The sequence below is a fragment of the Carassius gibelio genome, chromosome A24, assembly GCF_023724105.1.
Source record: "Carassius gibelio isolate Cgi1373 ecotype wild population from Czech Republic chromosome A24, carGib1.2-hapl.c, whole genome shotgun sequence".
Classification (NCBI taxonomy): domain Eukaryota; kingdom Metazoa; phylum Chordata; class Actinopteri; order Cypriniformes; family Cyprinidae; genus Carassius; species Carassius gibelio.
In genome coordinates, this window is record NC_068394.1 from 16,039,334 (window position 1) to 16,051,241 (window position 11,908).

Here is an 11,908-nt window from a genome sequence, read left to right on the forward strand (position 1 = left end):
AAATCACACATTCTGTGAGATGGACTTCACATCAGAACACAAGATCCAGGGGGCATGGATGGATCCAGATTTAACTCCTTCCATATACCTAAACCTACTCATCTCCAGCCCCAGATCCCTAAACCTACCCATCTCCATCCCTAAACCCACTCATCTGCACATATCTCCACCCTTAAACGTACAGATCTCCACCCCAAACCCACCCATGTCCACCCCCTAAACCCACATATCTCCACATATCTCCACACCTAAACACACTCATCTCCACCCCTAAACCTACCCATTTCCAACCATCTCTACCACTAAACCAACTCATCTCCACCCATATCCACCTAAACTACCCATCTCCACCTTCTAAACATACTAATTTCCACCCATCTCCACCACTTAACCTACACATCTCCACCCCTAAACCCACCCACCTCCACACATCTCCACCCCTAAACCTACCCATCTCCACCCCTAAACCGATTCATCTCCACACATCTCCACCAATAAAACTACCCATCTAGACTCATAAAACTATCCATCTCCACATATCTCCACCACTTAACCTAAAAATCTCCACCCCCAAGCCTATCCATCTCCACCCCTAAACCCACCCACCTCTACACATCTCCACCCCTAAACCTACCCATCTCCACCCCTGAACCCATTAATCTCCACACATTTCCACCAATAAACCTACCCATCTCCACCCCCAAACCTACCTATCTCGTTCCCCTAAACCCAGTCATCTCTAACCATCTCTATGCTTAAACCTACACAGCAAATTTCGGGAGATGAAAATTTAGGAGTTAGGCATAAAAGTGTGAAAGAGTTAGATTTTTGGAGTTTATTTTTTAACTCTGACTAAAGTTTGTGTTATGGGATACTCCTTGGCTGTGTTTTATTTTGGAGTTCATTCATCGGTGTTAAGGAGCGTGTTTTAACACCATGTCTGGAGTTAAATGTTAAGAAAGTGCGCCATGACACGACCCTGGTTCAGCAGCACGAAGGACTGATGGAGTTTTGTACTTCGTCGTGACTCGTGAGGTATGTAAAAGCGTATTTATATACATATTAAAAATATATATTTCAAAATGTTTGATATTTTCTGACGGAGATACGTTTTGTCGTAGCTGTTACGTTCTGTATTGTAATGTCGTGGCGAACTGTTGACCGTTAAGTTAACTCGGAACATGTGGCTGATTTGTGCGGTGTTTTTTTCTTTGTTTTTTTTTTTTTTTTCTGATGTGAACGAGCTAACATTAGCATCTTTCCTTTCACCATGTTTCTGAAAATGTGTGTTTTTCCGTCAAACTGAAGAGGTGACTCCGCTCAAAAAAACCTTAGTCGACGAGGTAATATCTTGTATCCAGCAGCAGCCTTATGTCTGTAGCATTGCCTAATGTTTTAATAAACTGCAGGGTACCCTGCTAATAAGATACATTTTGAGCCGTGAAAGTGTAGGCCTGTACTTTTTTGAATTGTAACAGCTATGATAAATACGTCTGAGAGCGCGTGGTTTTCAGCTTACACTTACACACACACACACACACAGTTTCTCAATCACACTAACATTAGTTGTTATGTTAAATAACATGTTTTCTCTTTAATTTCAGGTCAAGATGTTGATAAAAGTGCAACTTGGAGGGAAGAAAAAATATATAAAACTGGAAGAAGTTTGTTTCTCAGATTTTCTTAGTGCAGGTAAGTTCTAAATTTAGTATTTAGTTAATAAAGACTAAGTAGCATTAGTTTTGTAATTTCTTTTGTAAATAACCTGTTGGTATTATGGTTTAGTCCAACAGAAGTTTATGATATCAGAGAATACAACATTGAAAGTCACAGATGACCAGGGCATAGAGGTGGATGAGGATGTATTCCCAGAACTTGCAACAACCAAAGAAATGTGTTTTATCATCCACACTGATGATGGTAGGACATTAAAATAATGTTTGTTTTGTTTTATAGATATTTTCTGAGTTTGTGTCTTGACTCCGAGACAAACATGTGTGCATTTCAGAACTTCTGTTTGCTGAAACATCCAAGAATTCTGTTGACTTCTCAGACCTGACAGAGTTTGGTGCCTCTTCAAATCAGACAGAATATGTTACGCTCACTACTTGTGGTAAGCAGAGAGATATATAATGTGATTATTTGGTCTGACCCTGGATATATCCACTATGGTACATAAAAAAGTTTTGCTGAAGCAACTCTTCGATTGTATATGCCTTATACTGTGTTGTTGTGATCTTCAGATTTGACTGTCCTGCAGCAAGGGGTTGTTGAAGGACCCTCCTCCCCAAGTCTGACAGATACATTGTCTGTCTCAAGCAGATTAAGCAGCAGTGATTCTGGATCTCAAATGCTTCAACCTTTAACGGACAGTTTCAGTGCAAGAAATGTATTTTTTTTTTTTTACTTCCATACAAATAGATCTTATGCTGTAGACATAATGTTGTAAAAGAAATGCATTTTGAAAGTATTCAATGGTATGTATGGTTATTTGATTAAGATTAATGTTTTTGTTTTAAAAAAAAGTCCAAGTGTGGTTGTAATTTTTCTAAATGTTTTCTTTTAGAATATAAAGCAAATTCTTACTTCAAAGACAGCAGGGATGACTGTGATCAAAGAGTATGAAGACACTGGGAGTTTGAAAGATTCCACAAGGCGGTTAATGGTGAACATAATTGTAGCTCACATGCATGAAAAAGAAGGGTAAGAACCTTCAAGACATGGCTTTATCATTTAAAAAAAAAAAAAAAAATCAAACGATTCTTAACACATTAGTTTCATCTTTGCAGGAGAACTGTTAGTAAAGCAACAAAGGAGTTCCATGCCCTTGGGATTGTGTCCCTGTTCCCATCTTTGAAAGACCCATACTCTAAAAAAGGATATGTAAGTTTGCCTACCGAACCATAAACATCTTATACGCTCTTGAGTCACTGTAATTGTATTATTTTGTCTAACATAAGATACTGCTTCCTCCCAGGAACATTTCTATGACATTCAGAGCAACAAAGGCTTTCTTGAGTGGCGTATAAAGACCGTGCAACGTAAATCCAGAACCACCTCTGCATCACAGAGCAGAGTGGAGCTAAAAGGAGGTCCCACATTATCAAGAACGATTGGAACTATAGATGACCAGCGAATAGGAGATGAATGTCTGGAAGCTGTGTCTCTCCTCAATCACACAACTGACCGTGACTTAGTGTTCCAGAAGATGAGAGAAACTTTCCACTACCGTCAGCAGATTCTTCACAAGCCACAGCGCTCAGCTGATGTACTACAAATGTTTCCTCGTTTCTTGGACGTCAAAGGACTGGTAAATATTAAATAGGAATATGAAATTTTATTAAAAATATTATGTTACATTATATGTTTAAACGGTTGGCTTTTGTTTTTTAATTAGATTTTGCAAGACTTCTCACTAATGTTTGGAGCAGAGGTTGCTTCAAGGTTTCTGGAAAAATGGAACACCAGTTTCAAAGAAAAAGTCATCCAGGAGGCCAGGAACCTTAAAGAGACTGCTCTCCTGAAACAGCATCTGAAAGCTGTACTGAAAGAAGGATCTGATACTACTGATGATCCAGGTACAGTCATCGTTAAAATAGTAATGTTTTTACTTGAATCAATTAATCTTCTGGTTAAAGTTTTTATTGATTATTTCCCAAAAAAAATGTATTTCCAAAAGTCTGCTAAAAACACAACACAGTTATTTCTTAAAATTTAGTCTATTACAAAAGCTCATCAGTAAATTCATGCTTTGTGAATGCTGTTCATAACTACTTGAATTAAAAAAAAGTGATGCGTGGAAAAGTCACCTTGGCTTTGGATATGTACAGTATGAAATTTAGAAATTTAGTTTGCTCTCCATCACACAACTAATAACTACCCCACTAATAGTTTTTACTTGTAAATTACACAATCCACGCTGTTAACTTAATGATGCCATAAACAGACTGGTTTGAAATAACTACTGTTATTTTCTGTCTCCAGAATGGGACAGTGACATGGCCTCTCTATTTGTCCTGCTTCATCTTCTTACTCCACAACCAGCTGGAAGAAAGCGGCCCAAGAAGATCAGTGTTGGAGAGGCAACAGATCATCTGGTCAAATTTCATAAGGTTTGTTAAGACTATCCTATTCCAAATATTGTACTTGATGCCTATTTTTTTGTACAAATTGTTTATAAAGGGGACATTTATTTTATGTTTCAGTCATTCCAAAGCCTTGATGATCATCTCCTGACAACTGAAGGAAACCCTCAGCCATATCTTCTCGCCTCAGGGACTTCAAAAGCACAGGTTTCCACCTTTTACATTGTCTTGGACAGAAAAGTTCTGCCTTGTCAATCATGTACATCCTTGGGTGCCTTTGATGAGCTGTTCAAGTCCCATTTTGTTTTCAGTGTGAAGTATGATGATGCTCTGTCCAGTCTGTACACATTTTTGCAGACAACTGTGTACAATATCGATATAAGTACAACTGAGGAAACTCCAAGGGTCAAAGAGCTAAGAGCAAGACTGTTGAACAAGCACTAATTGTCTTATTTAACCAAAATGTTAAGTTGTTTCCTCTGCACTTCATCCTTTTGTTCAGCTTTGCTTTTGTTCAGGCACCTCAAACTAATTCATGGAATGTATCCTGGGAAAAATCTAAGACTGAAATGTGGTCAAGCAGATTGTTGCTTGCAGTTCTCTAGTTATTCTGGATTTAGGAGACATCTCATTAAGATACATTCTTCAGTTGGTGACAAATGTGACCCTCATGAGACCCCTTCCAGTTATGAAAGTGAAGAACAAAATTCTCATACCTTAAATGATGAAATACCTTCTACTTCATCCCAGTGCCAAAATTTTGAAGCAGTCCCTTCAGTATGTACTCACAAGAAAGATATGTGTGCGTCCATTATAGCAAAACTTATGGCAAGTGGTGTACCAAATACTGTAGTTCTTTCGACAATTGAAAATTTGGAGGAATTTGTTGAAGATTTGCAGTCAAATATTAAGGACCATGTCTTAAACTTACTACCAGGTAACAATCCATCAAGACCAGCCATAGAAGAGTTATTTAAAAGTTTGGACAACCCTTTCAGCCAATTGAACTCCGATACCAAATGGAAAAAGTATTTCAGAGACAAATGGGGAGTAGTAGACCCAGTTGAACTGCGCCTTGGTGTTAGGTATGACACCAGACGAAATAACAAAACTGGAACTTATGAACAAGTTCCCGTTAATGATAAATTCATATATATTCCAATTTTGAAAACATTCCAGTTCATTTTCAGAAATGAAAACATTTGTGAGATGATGCAAACATGTACTCAGTCTGACATATATGAAGACTTCTGCGATGGTAGCTACTTTAAAAATCATCCTTTATTTTCGACTAATAAGTTTGCTCTCCAAATTCAATTATACTATGACGAGTTTGAATGTGCAAATCCTCTTGGTTCCAAAAAAGGAATTCATAAAATTGGTTGCCTTTACTTCATTCTTAGAAATCTTGCTCCAAAGGTGAATTCTGCCCTCATGAACATCCATTTGGTATCTTTGTTCCATGCCCAAGATGTTAAGAAATATGGGATTGATGAAATACTGAAACCTTTAATAAGCGACTTGAAAATATTAGAAACTGTTGGGATTGCTGTTCCATTTGCTGAACAACCTGTATGTGGCACACTTGCCCTCATTACTGGTGATAACTTAGGTATGCATAGCATTCTTGGGTTCTTGGAATCATTTAGTGCAAATTATTTCTGTCGATTTTGCTTAATTGATAAATCTTCAGCTCAGTCAGTTTTCTCAGAGGATGACCCAAGTTTGACTTTAAGATCACCAGTACTAAATGATCAGCATTATGCCAGTTTGGTAGACGATCCAACACTAACCTCTTCTTTTGGCATCAAGAGGAAAAGCATGCTCAATACTTTGCAGTATTTCAATACTGGGGAAAACTATGCTGTCGATATCATGCATGATATTTTGGAAGGGGTTGGTCAATATGAGATAAAACTGCTTTTTGAATATCTGATTGAACATTTCATCTCTAAAGAAAGCTTGTTGAACAGGACGTATGCTTTTAATTATGGCTATATGGAAACTAAAAACAAGCCCACAAATATTAATCTTGACTGCGGAGGACATGGAATAGGCTTAAATGCATCGCAAACACTGTGTTTAGTCACAAACATACCTTTGATATTTGGTGACCTGGTACCAGATGATGATTTGCACTGGCGCTTGTTGCTCTTGTTGTTGAACATCATAAATATTGTGTTCTCTTACTCAATCACTGAGGGGATGACCGTTTATTTAAAGCACCTTATTATCGAACATCATAAACTCTTTAAAGAACTGTTCCCATTAAAAAACTTGCTTCCAAAACATCATTTTATGGTCCACTACCCAAGGTGCATTAGAAAGATCGGACCACTCATTCATATCTGGACCATGAGATTTGAAGCGAAACACAAGTTTTTTAAAGATTCTGTGAAGAACTTCAAAAATTTGACAGTTTCGCTTGCAAATAAACACCAGTTTGCAGTAGCATATCATTGGGAATGCTTGTCTTTAAAGACAGTTGAGTCTGGTCCAGTCAAAATGTGTTCACTTGAGACACTTGAATTTTCAGAAAATATAACTGAATCTCTCCATGTTGATTCACAAGCCACTGTCAATCTCACAAAGTGGGTAAGATGTTGTGGTGTTGAGTATCGTGTTGGACTCTTTGTTTGCACGGGTACTGATGAAAACATGCCAGTTTTCAGCAAAATAACCTCAATCATTTTACACAATGGTAAAGTGATTTTTGTTTTGATTGAGCATGAAACATTTTTCCATGATCACTTCCATGCTTTTCAAGTGAGTGAAAACCTACCAAGGAAGGTACTGGTTATAGAAAGGGAAAGATTAAGACATTTCAAATCTTTTGATGCCCAAATGTCATATGGGTGTGATTCACAATTTTATGTTGTATCAGAGAGTTGTATTATCTGATTTCTTATTTAAATGAGTTCACTGTGAATTGTCACTTCATCTGATGTATAAGTGTCTACCTCAGGTTACACAATCCTGCACTACTTTTTAATATATATATATATATATATATATATATATATATATATATATATATATATATATATATATATATATATATATATATATATATCCTGCCGGCTTGATTTTATATAATGCAGTGATGTGTTGACAATGTTTTATAAAATTTTACTAAGCAGTTTTATTTGGCACTCTGTTAGATGCCTACATGTATTAAATGTAAACATTTTGCTGTTAGATTTTACTGTATTTTATGACTGCAGTTAATTTCAAAGTGTGTCCATGCATGGAATTTCTAAAGCTAATGTATGGATTTGCTTAAATAAAAGCAGTTAGTGAAGAGAATGGCATTCAGTGTAGTCATTTTCACATAAAACATTAAATATTAACTCTAAGAAGTGTAAAATTGAATGTTTTAAAGTGTTGATTTTAACACTGGTAAAGGAGTTCATATTTAACTCAATTTCAGAGTTACAGTTACTCACTGTAGGATTAGTATTTTTACTCCAGAAAGTGTTACATTTTAACTCTAAAAAAGTGTTAAAAATTCAACTCCAAGAGCGGAGTTATTTTAACACTGTGCTGGAGTCTATTTGATGGTCACGCATGTACACTCAGATTGAGTTGATTTTAACTACCAGGGAGTTTATTCCAAAGACCAGAATTTGCTGTGTACCGATTTCCACCCCTAAACCTACTCATCTCAACCCATCTCCACCACTTAACCTACCCATCTCCACCCCTAAACCCACCCACCTCCACACATTTCTACCCTTAAACCTACCCATCTTTACCCCTAAACCCACCCTCCTCTGCTTGTGTTCAGCTGGCAAAACGCGTCAGAAGAAATAAATGTCCATGTAGTTGTCTGTGTTTACCACTTTACTCACAGTATCATTTTAGCATTCAATATGGCACATTCTGCGCCACTGCTGCTGATCAGCTCGACCGTTTCTGGGGGTCCAGTCATAAGTTTCTACGGAGCATCAATGGCCTTCACACCTGAAAACAGATATCCAGATGGAACAGTGGAGGTACAACCAGGTTAAAACATTAAAACTAAGTGAATATCTCTTTCATTGAATGACAAATTTCATTTGCTCTGTTTTCCTCTAAATTAAACATAACTGAGAGCTGTCATCGCATCACTTACTTTCTCCTGTGAAACACAAAAGAAGTTATTCAGAAAATGTCTCAGTGAAAGTTGTTCTGTTTAAATGTTACTCTGAATGCATTTTTTTAATAACATCATGGATGGCTTATTTGCAATTATGCAGAAAAAGAAAGGTCTGTTGTGTGTGTTCAAGGCAGATGCACTTTTACTAAAGAGAGTCTGGTAAACTGCCGTGTGATCCTCAAGTCTCATGGGTCTGTTATACTGGTGACTGCGATGTTCTCACACCACTCAGGTCAGATTCTCTAGTGCCAGTCTGAGCATCACATGACCACCAATGTCAGTGGTGATGAGCCCTTCACTCTGAGATAAGAGCAATCAAGTCTATTTATATTATATTATAAATATGTATTGAATGCAACTACATTGTGACATTTTTTAACTGCAATTGTGAGCTACATCTACCTTATTTTACCAATAAAATGTATCTTTGTTGAAATAAATTAATGTACGTAGGGTTATTAGATATTAAATATTTTACTACCACTTACTATCATTTTTTCAGTGTGGTTGACATTAATTTAATAAACAGTTCTATTGTGTTTGATATGGTTAAAGTGTTCTGTAGAATTTATGGTAAATTATTTGTACTGTAGTGTAACTTCTACTGAAACTTTTCATGGATATGTGCAAATGCACATTTAAAATATGCAAACTATATTAACTATCTATATAATATTGAATAACACACTGCAGTTAAAATTGTAACCAAGTGATTTAGTATTTTAATCAACACACCAAAAGTGTGCTTCTTTAAAGCATGACAAATTATAACATTATGAATATAATTTTTGTTTATGTAAGTGTGTTAAGAAACATTGTCATGAAAGTGAACATTTTAAGTACACCACAAGTGCACATTCAATACAATTTAAGCATACTTTATCTTTGTGAGTTGCTTTTTTGATTCATTTAAAGTCATACTCAAGTGTTATTACTGACAGCATCTGAAATGTTAATACTTACATACAGTTACAGTTGGTACATACAGTTAAAGTAAAACACATTTTATTAGCAAATGTATTGCCTTAAAGAGCCATTTCTATTTATTTTTTTGCTCATAAAATGTAGTTCCCTTTTGAGAGAACTCTTTGCTGCGTGTGTTCGGTGTTTGAAGAACATGTGAAAACACACCAGTTTTATTGACTGGTGGTTATCACAAGCATGACCTTTGTCCCCTGTAGAGAACATTGTATGTTAGTGAATTTCTCTGAGACCATGCATGCCACATTTTCGTCCTGTACAGAGCACATTTAGGGCTTTTTAGTGTAATGTTGTACTTTGCATTAAAAAAAGTGCTTTCCCAGTGTGCTGTGCTTTAGCATGTGATTAAGCAAGTACTACTGTTCGAGAGTGAGAAGCAAACAGTAAAGAGAGAGACATTTGTACTTCAAACAGTTGTTGGTCTGAAGTCATTACAATGGCAACGAGTGATTAATTGCTAATACAACCTGAATCAACCCACAAACACAATGAAAAGACGACCATAAGGAGAAGGCATCGCTAAAAGTTGCTGCGACTTACACTAGGACACAGCAAAACCTAAAATCACAGGACAAAGAAAATTGCACATATCTGCCTGTGAGTAAAACGAGAGATAAAATATATATATAAAAAACACAGAACGCAACGTAGCAGCAAATTATAAATACAAACTAACACAATTTGCAAATGCTCGTATACGCAAACAGGCCAAATGCCTTTCAATGATGTGTTACTGTATGATAAAATCATGGATACAGCTGCTGAACTGCCCTACTTTCCAAGGTTTGATATCAACATAGAACAAGGATCTCTCGCACCGAAACTGAAAAAATGGCTACTAAGGTTTGAAACATTCCTGACAGCCGCTGATGTAACCAACAAAACCAGGAAAAGAGCAATGTTACTGAATTATGCAGGTGAACTAGTGCAGGACATTTTTGAAACAATCCCAGAAAGTGGTGACAGTGATGACTATGATAAAGCAGTACATGTTCTCACAGAATACTTCAACCCAAGTCACAATACTGAGTATGAAGTTTATGTTTTCAGACAAGCTAAACAAAAATAAGGAGGGACCATTGATGATTTCCAGAATATAGCCAGAGCATCTGAAACATCAGAAATGCAAGCAGTGACATTGAACGTGTTGCAGCGATACCACTGACAAACTTTAAAAGAAAGATGACAAGTAAAAGCCCACAACAGAAAACAGTACAAAGAATGCAAGCACCTTCGAAAATCAAACAAACAATGACAAAAGTATGGATATCTCAACAACCTCTGGACATACTATTCCAAACTGGAGCCACAGTCAACCTTCTTGGCAGCTGAAGTTCTTCAACATACCATTCATCAGGTCCTGCTGGGAATTCCTGGAGTTTGAAATTTCAGTGATGACATTCAGGTGAATGACACCACAGCAGATGCCCACAACAGATCTCTTGAAGCATTTTTTCAGCGATTGCATGAAAACAACCTGACAATCAACAAGGACAAATGTGAATTTCACAAAACATTTTCTTATTCTCCAATAAAAGAAAAGTGCTTTCCCAGTGTGCTGTGCTGTAGCGTGTGGTTAAGCATGTACTGTTCGAGAGTAAGAAGCAAGCAGTAAAGAGAGAGACGTTTGTACTTCAAACAGTTGTTGGTCTGAAGTTATTACATTTAGAGATGTCAAATGTTTGGAGGTTTGAACACAAACACACTTGATCTTGGTCTTGGAAAAGACTGACATTGATAGTTTTATCAAATTTAACATTCTTAAGGAATTGTGATAATATATTTGTAATTATCATTTGAATCTGAATTTTTTATTAAATTATTTGTCTTAAATAATCATTGTGCCACTGTAGCCATTGGCTTGCTTAGTTGGGGATGCTTGACTGATTGAACAGACACTATTGGAAATGAGCGGAACTGTTTGATGACATCACTGAATCATCAATGAACTGACTTCAGCTGAAAAAAAAGGCTTAGCACCTCCATTGATGAAGGTTATGGAAGGTTAAGTTAGTTCAGTTCATTGATTAGCATCGCAATGGAACACTGAATGTTCTTGTATCGGGTGCTCAAGTTTTTCCAAGGCTGGACCATGTCTCACAGTAGTTTCCTTCAATACAGTAAATATCATTAGGCCTACTTTATGTGAGTCCATTCTTGAAGGGCTCTATATGTCTCACACTTGAGGCCTGTTATTGTCATGATGGACAACTCCTTTGTGCGCTTCCAGTCAATGAGTTCTGGGAAGGGAGATTCTAAAGGAACTTTTTCTGTTAGTATTATGACTATGTGGAGAGATCTCGATTTAGAAGATTCTACAATGAGCGTCTTCTGTTAGGATGTATTTCTAATGCATATACCTATTAGTAGACGTCAAAGTGAGGTGTACTTAGTTGCTTTAGTCGACCCACTGTCTGCCCTCATATTCCCAGCACATCAAGGCTGGATGTCTCAGTGCAGTTGTGGCCAAGATAACTGCATGCTTTCTCTATAGTCTGCTTCTAGAAGTTTCCAGCCATTTTAAGTGGAGGGCGTGCTGGGCCTGCCTCCATGAAGCAGATGCCGTTTAAGGTCTTGACGATGTGCCACGCTTCATAATTTGACTAATGCCAGCCAATCAACTTTTCACACTGAAGGAGTTCCCAGAGCATCAGTTCCTCGTTCCCATCTCAGGTAACCTGGTTTACATACATAACCTGAGAAT

At 37.0% G+C, this 11,908-nt stretch overlaps 1 protein-coding gene across 1 annotated transcript; it reads left to right on the forward strand.

Moving 5' to 3' along the window:
* The first annotated feature begins 769 nt into the window (after window positions 1–769).
* LOC127945961 (uncharacterized) lies at window positions 770–4,538 on the forward strand. Its single transcript, XM_052542180.1, has 10 exons — window positions 770–1,692; window positions 1,786–1,920; window positions 2,009–2,113; window positions 2,244–2,389; window positions 2,567–2,703; window positions 2,790–2,883; window positions 2,978–3,310; window positions 3,398–3,578; window positions 3,985–4,112; window positions 4,206–4,538. Exons 1-10 carry the CDS (start codon window positions 1,611–1,613, stop codon window positions 4,527–4,529), a joined length of 1,665 nt encoding a protein of 554 aa, XP_052398140.1. The 5' UTR covers window positions 770–1,610; the 3' UTR covers window positions 4,530–4,538.
* The last annotated feature ends 7,370 nt before the right edge of the window (window positions 4,539–11,908 follow it).

Bases quoted from the DNA above. Each gene is read 5' to 3' on its own strand.
- LOC127945961 (XM_052542180.1), top strand. From the start codon at position 1,611: ATGTTGATAAAAGTGCAACTTGGAGGGAAGAAAAAATATATAAAACTG. The intron at 1,921-2,008 runs GTAGGACATTAA...TGTGCATTTCAG, and splicing joins TATCATCCACACTGATGATG to AACTTCTGTTTGCTGAAACA. The intron at 2,114-2,243 runs GTAAGCAGAGAG...TGTGATCTTCAG, and splicing joins TGTTACGCTCACTACTTGTG to ATTTGACTGTCCTGCAGCAA.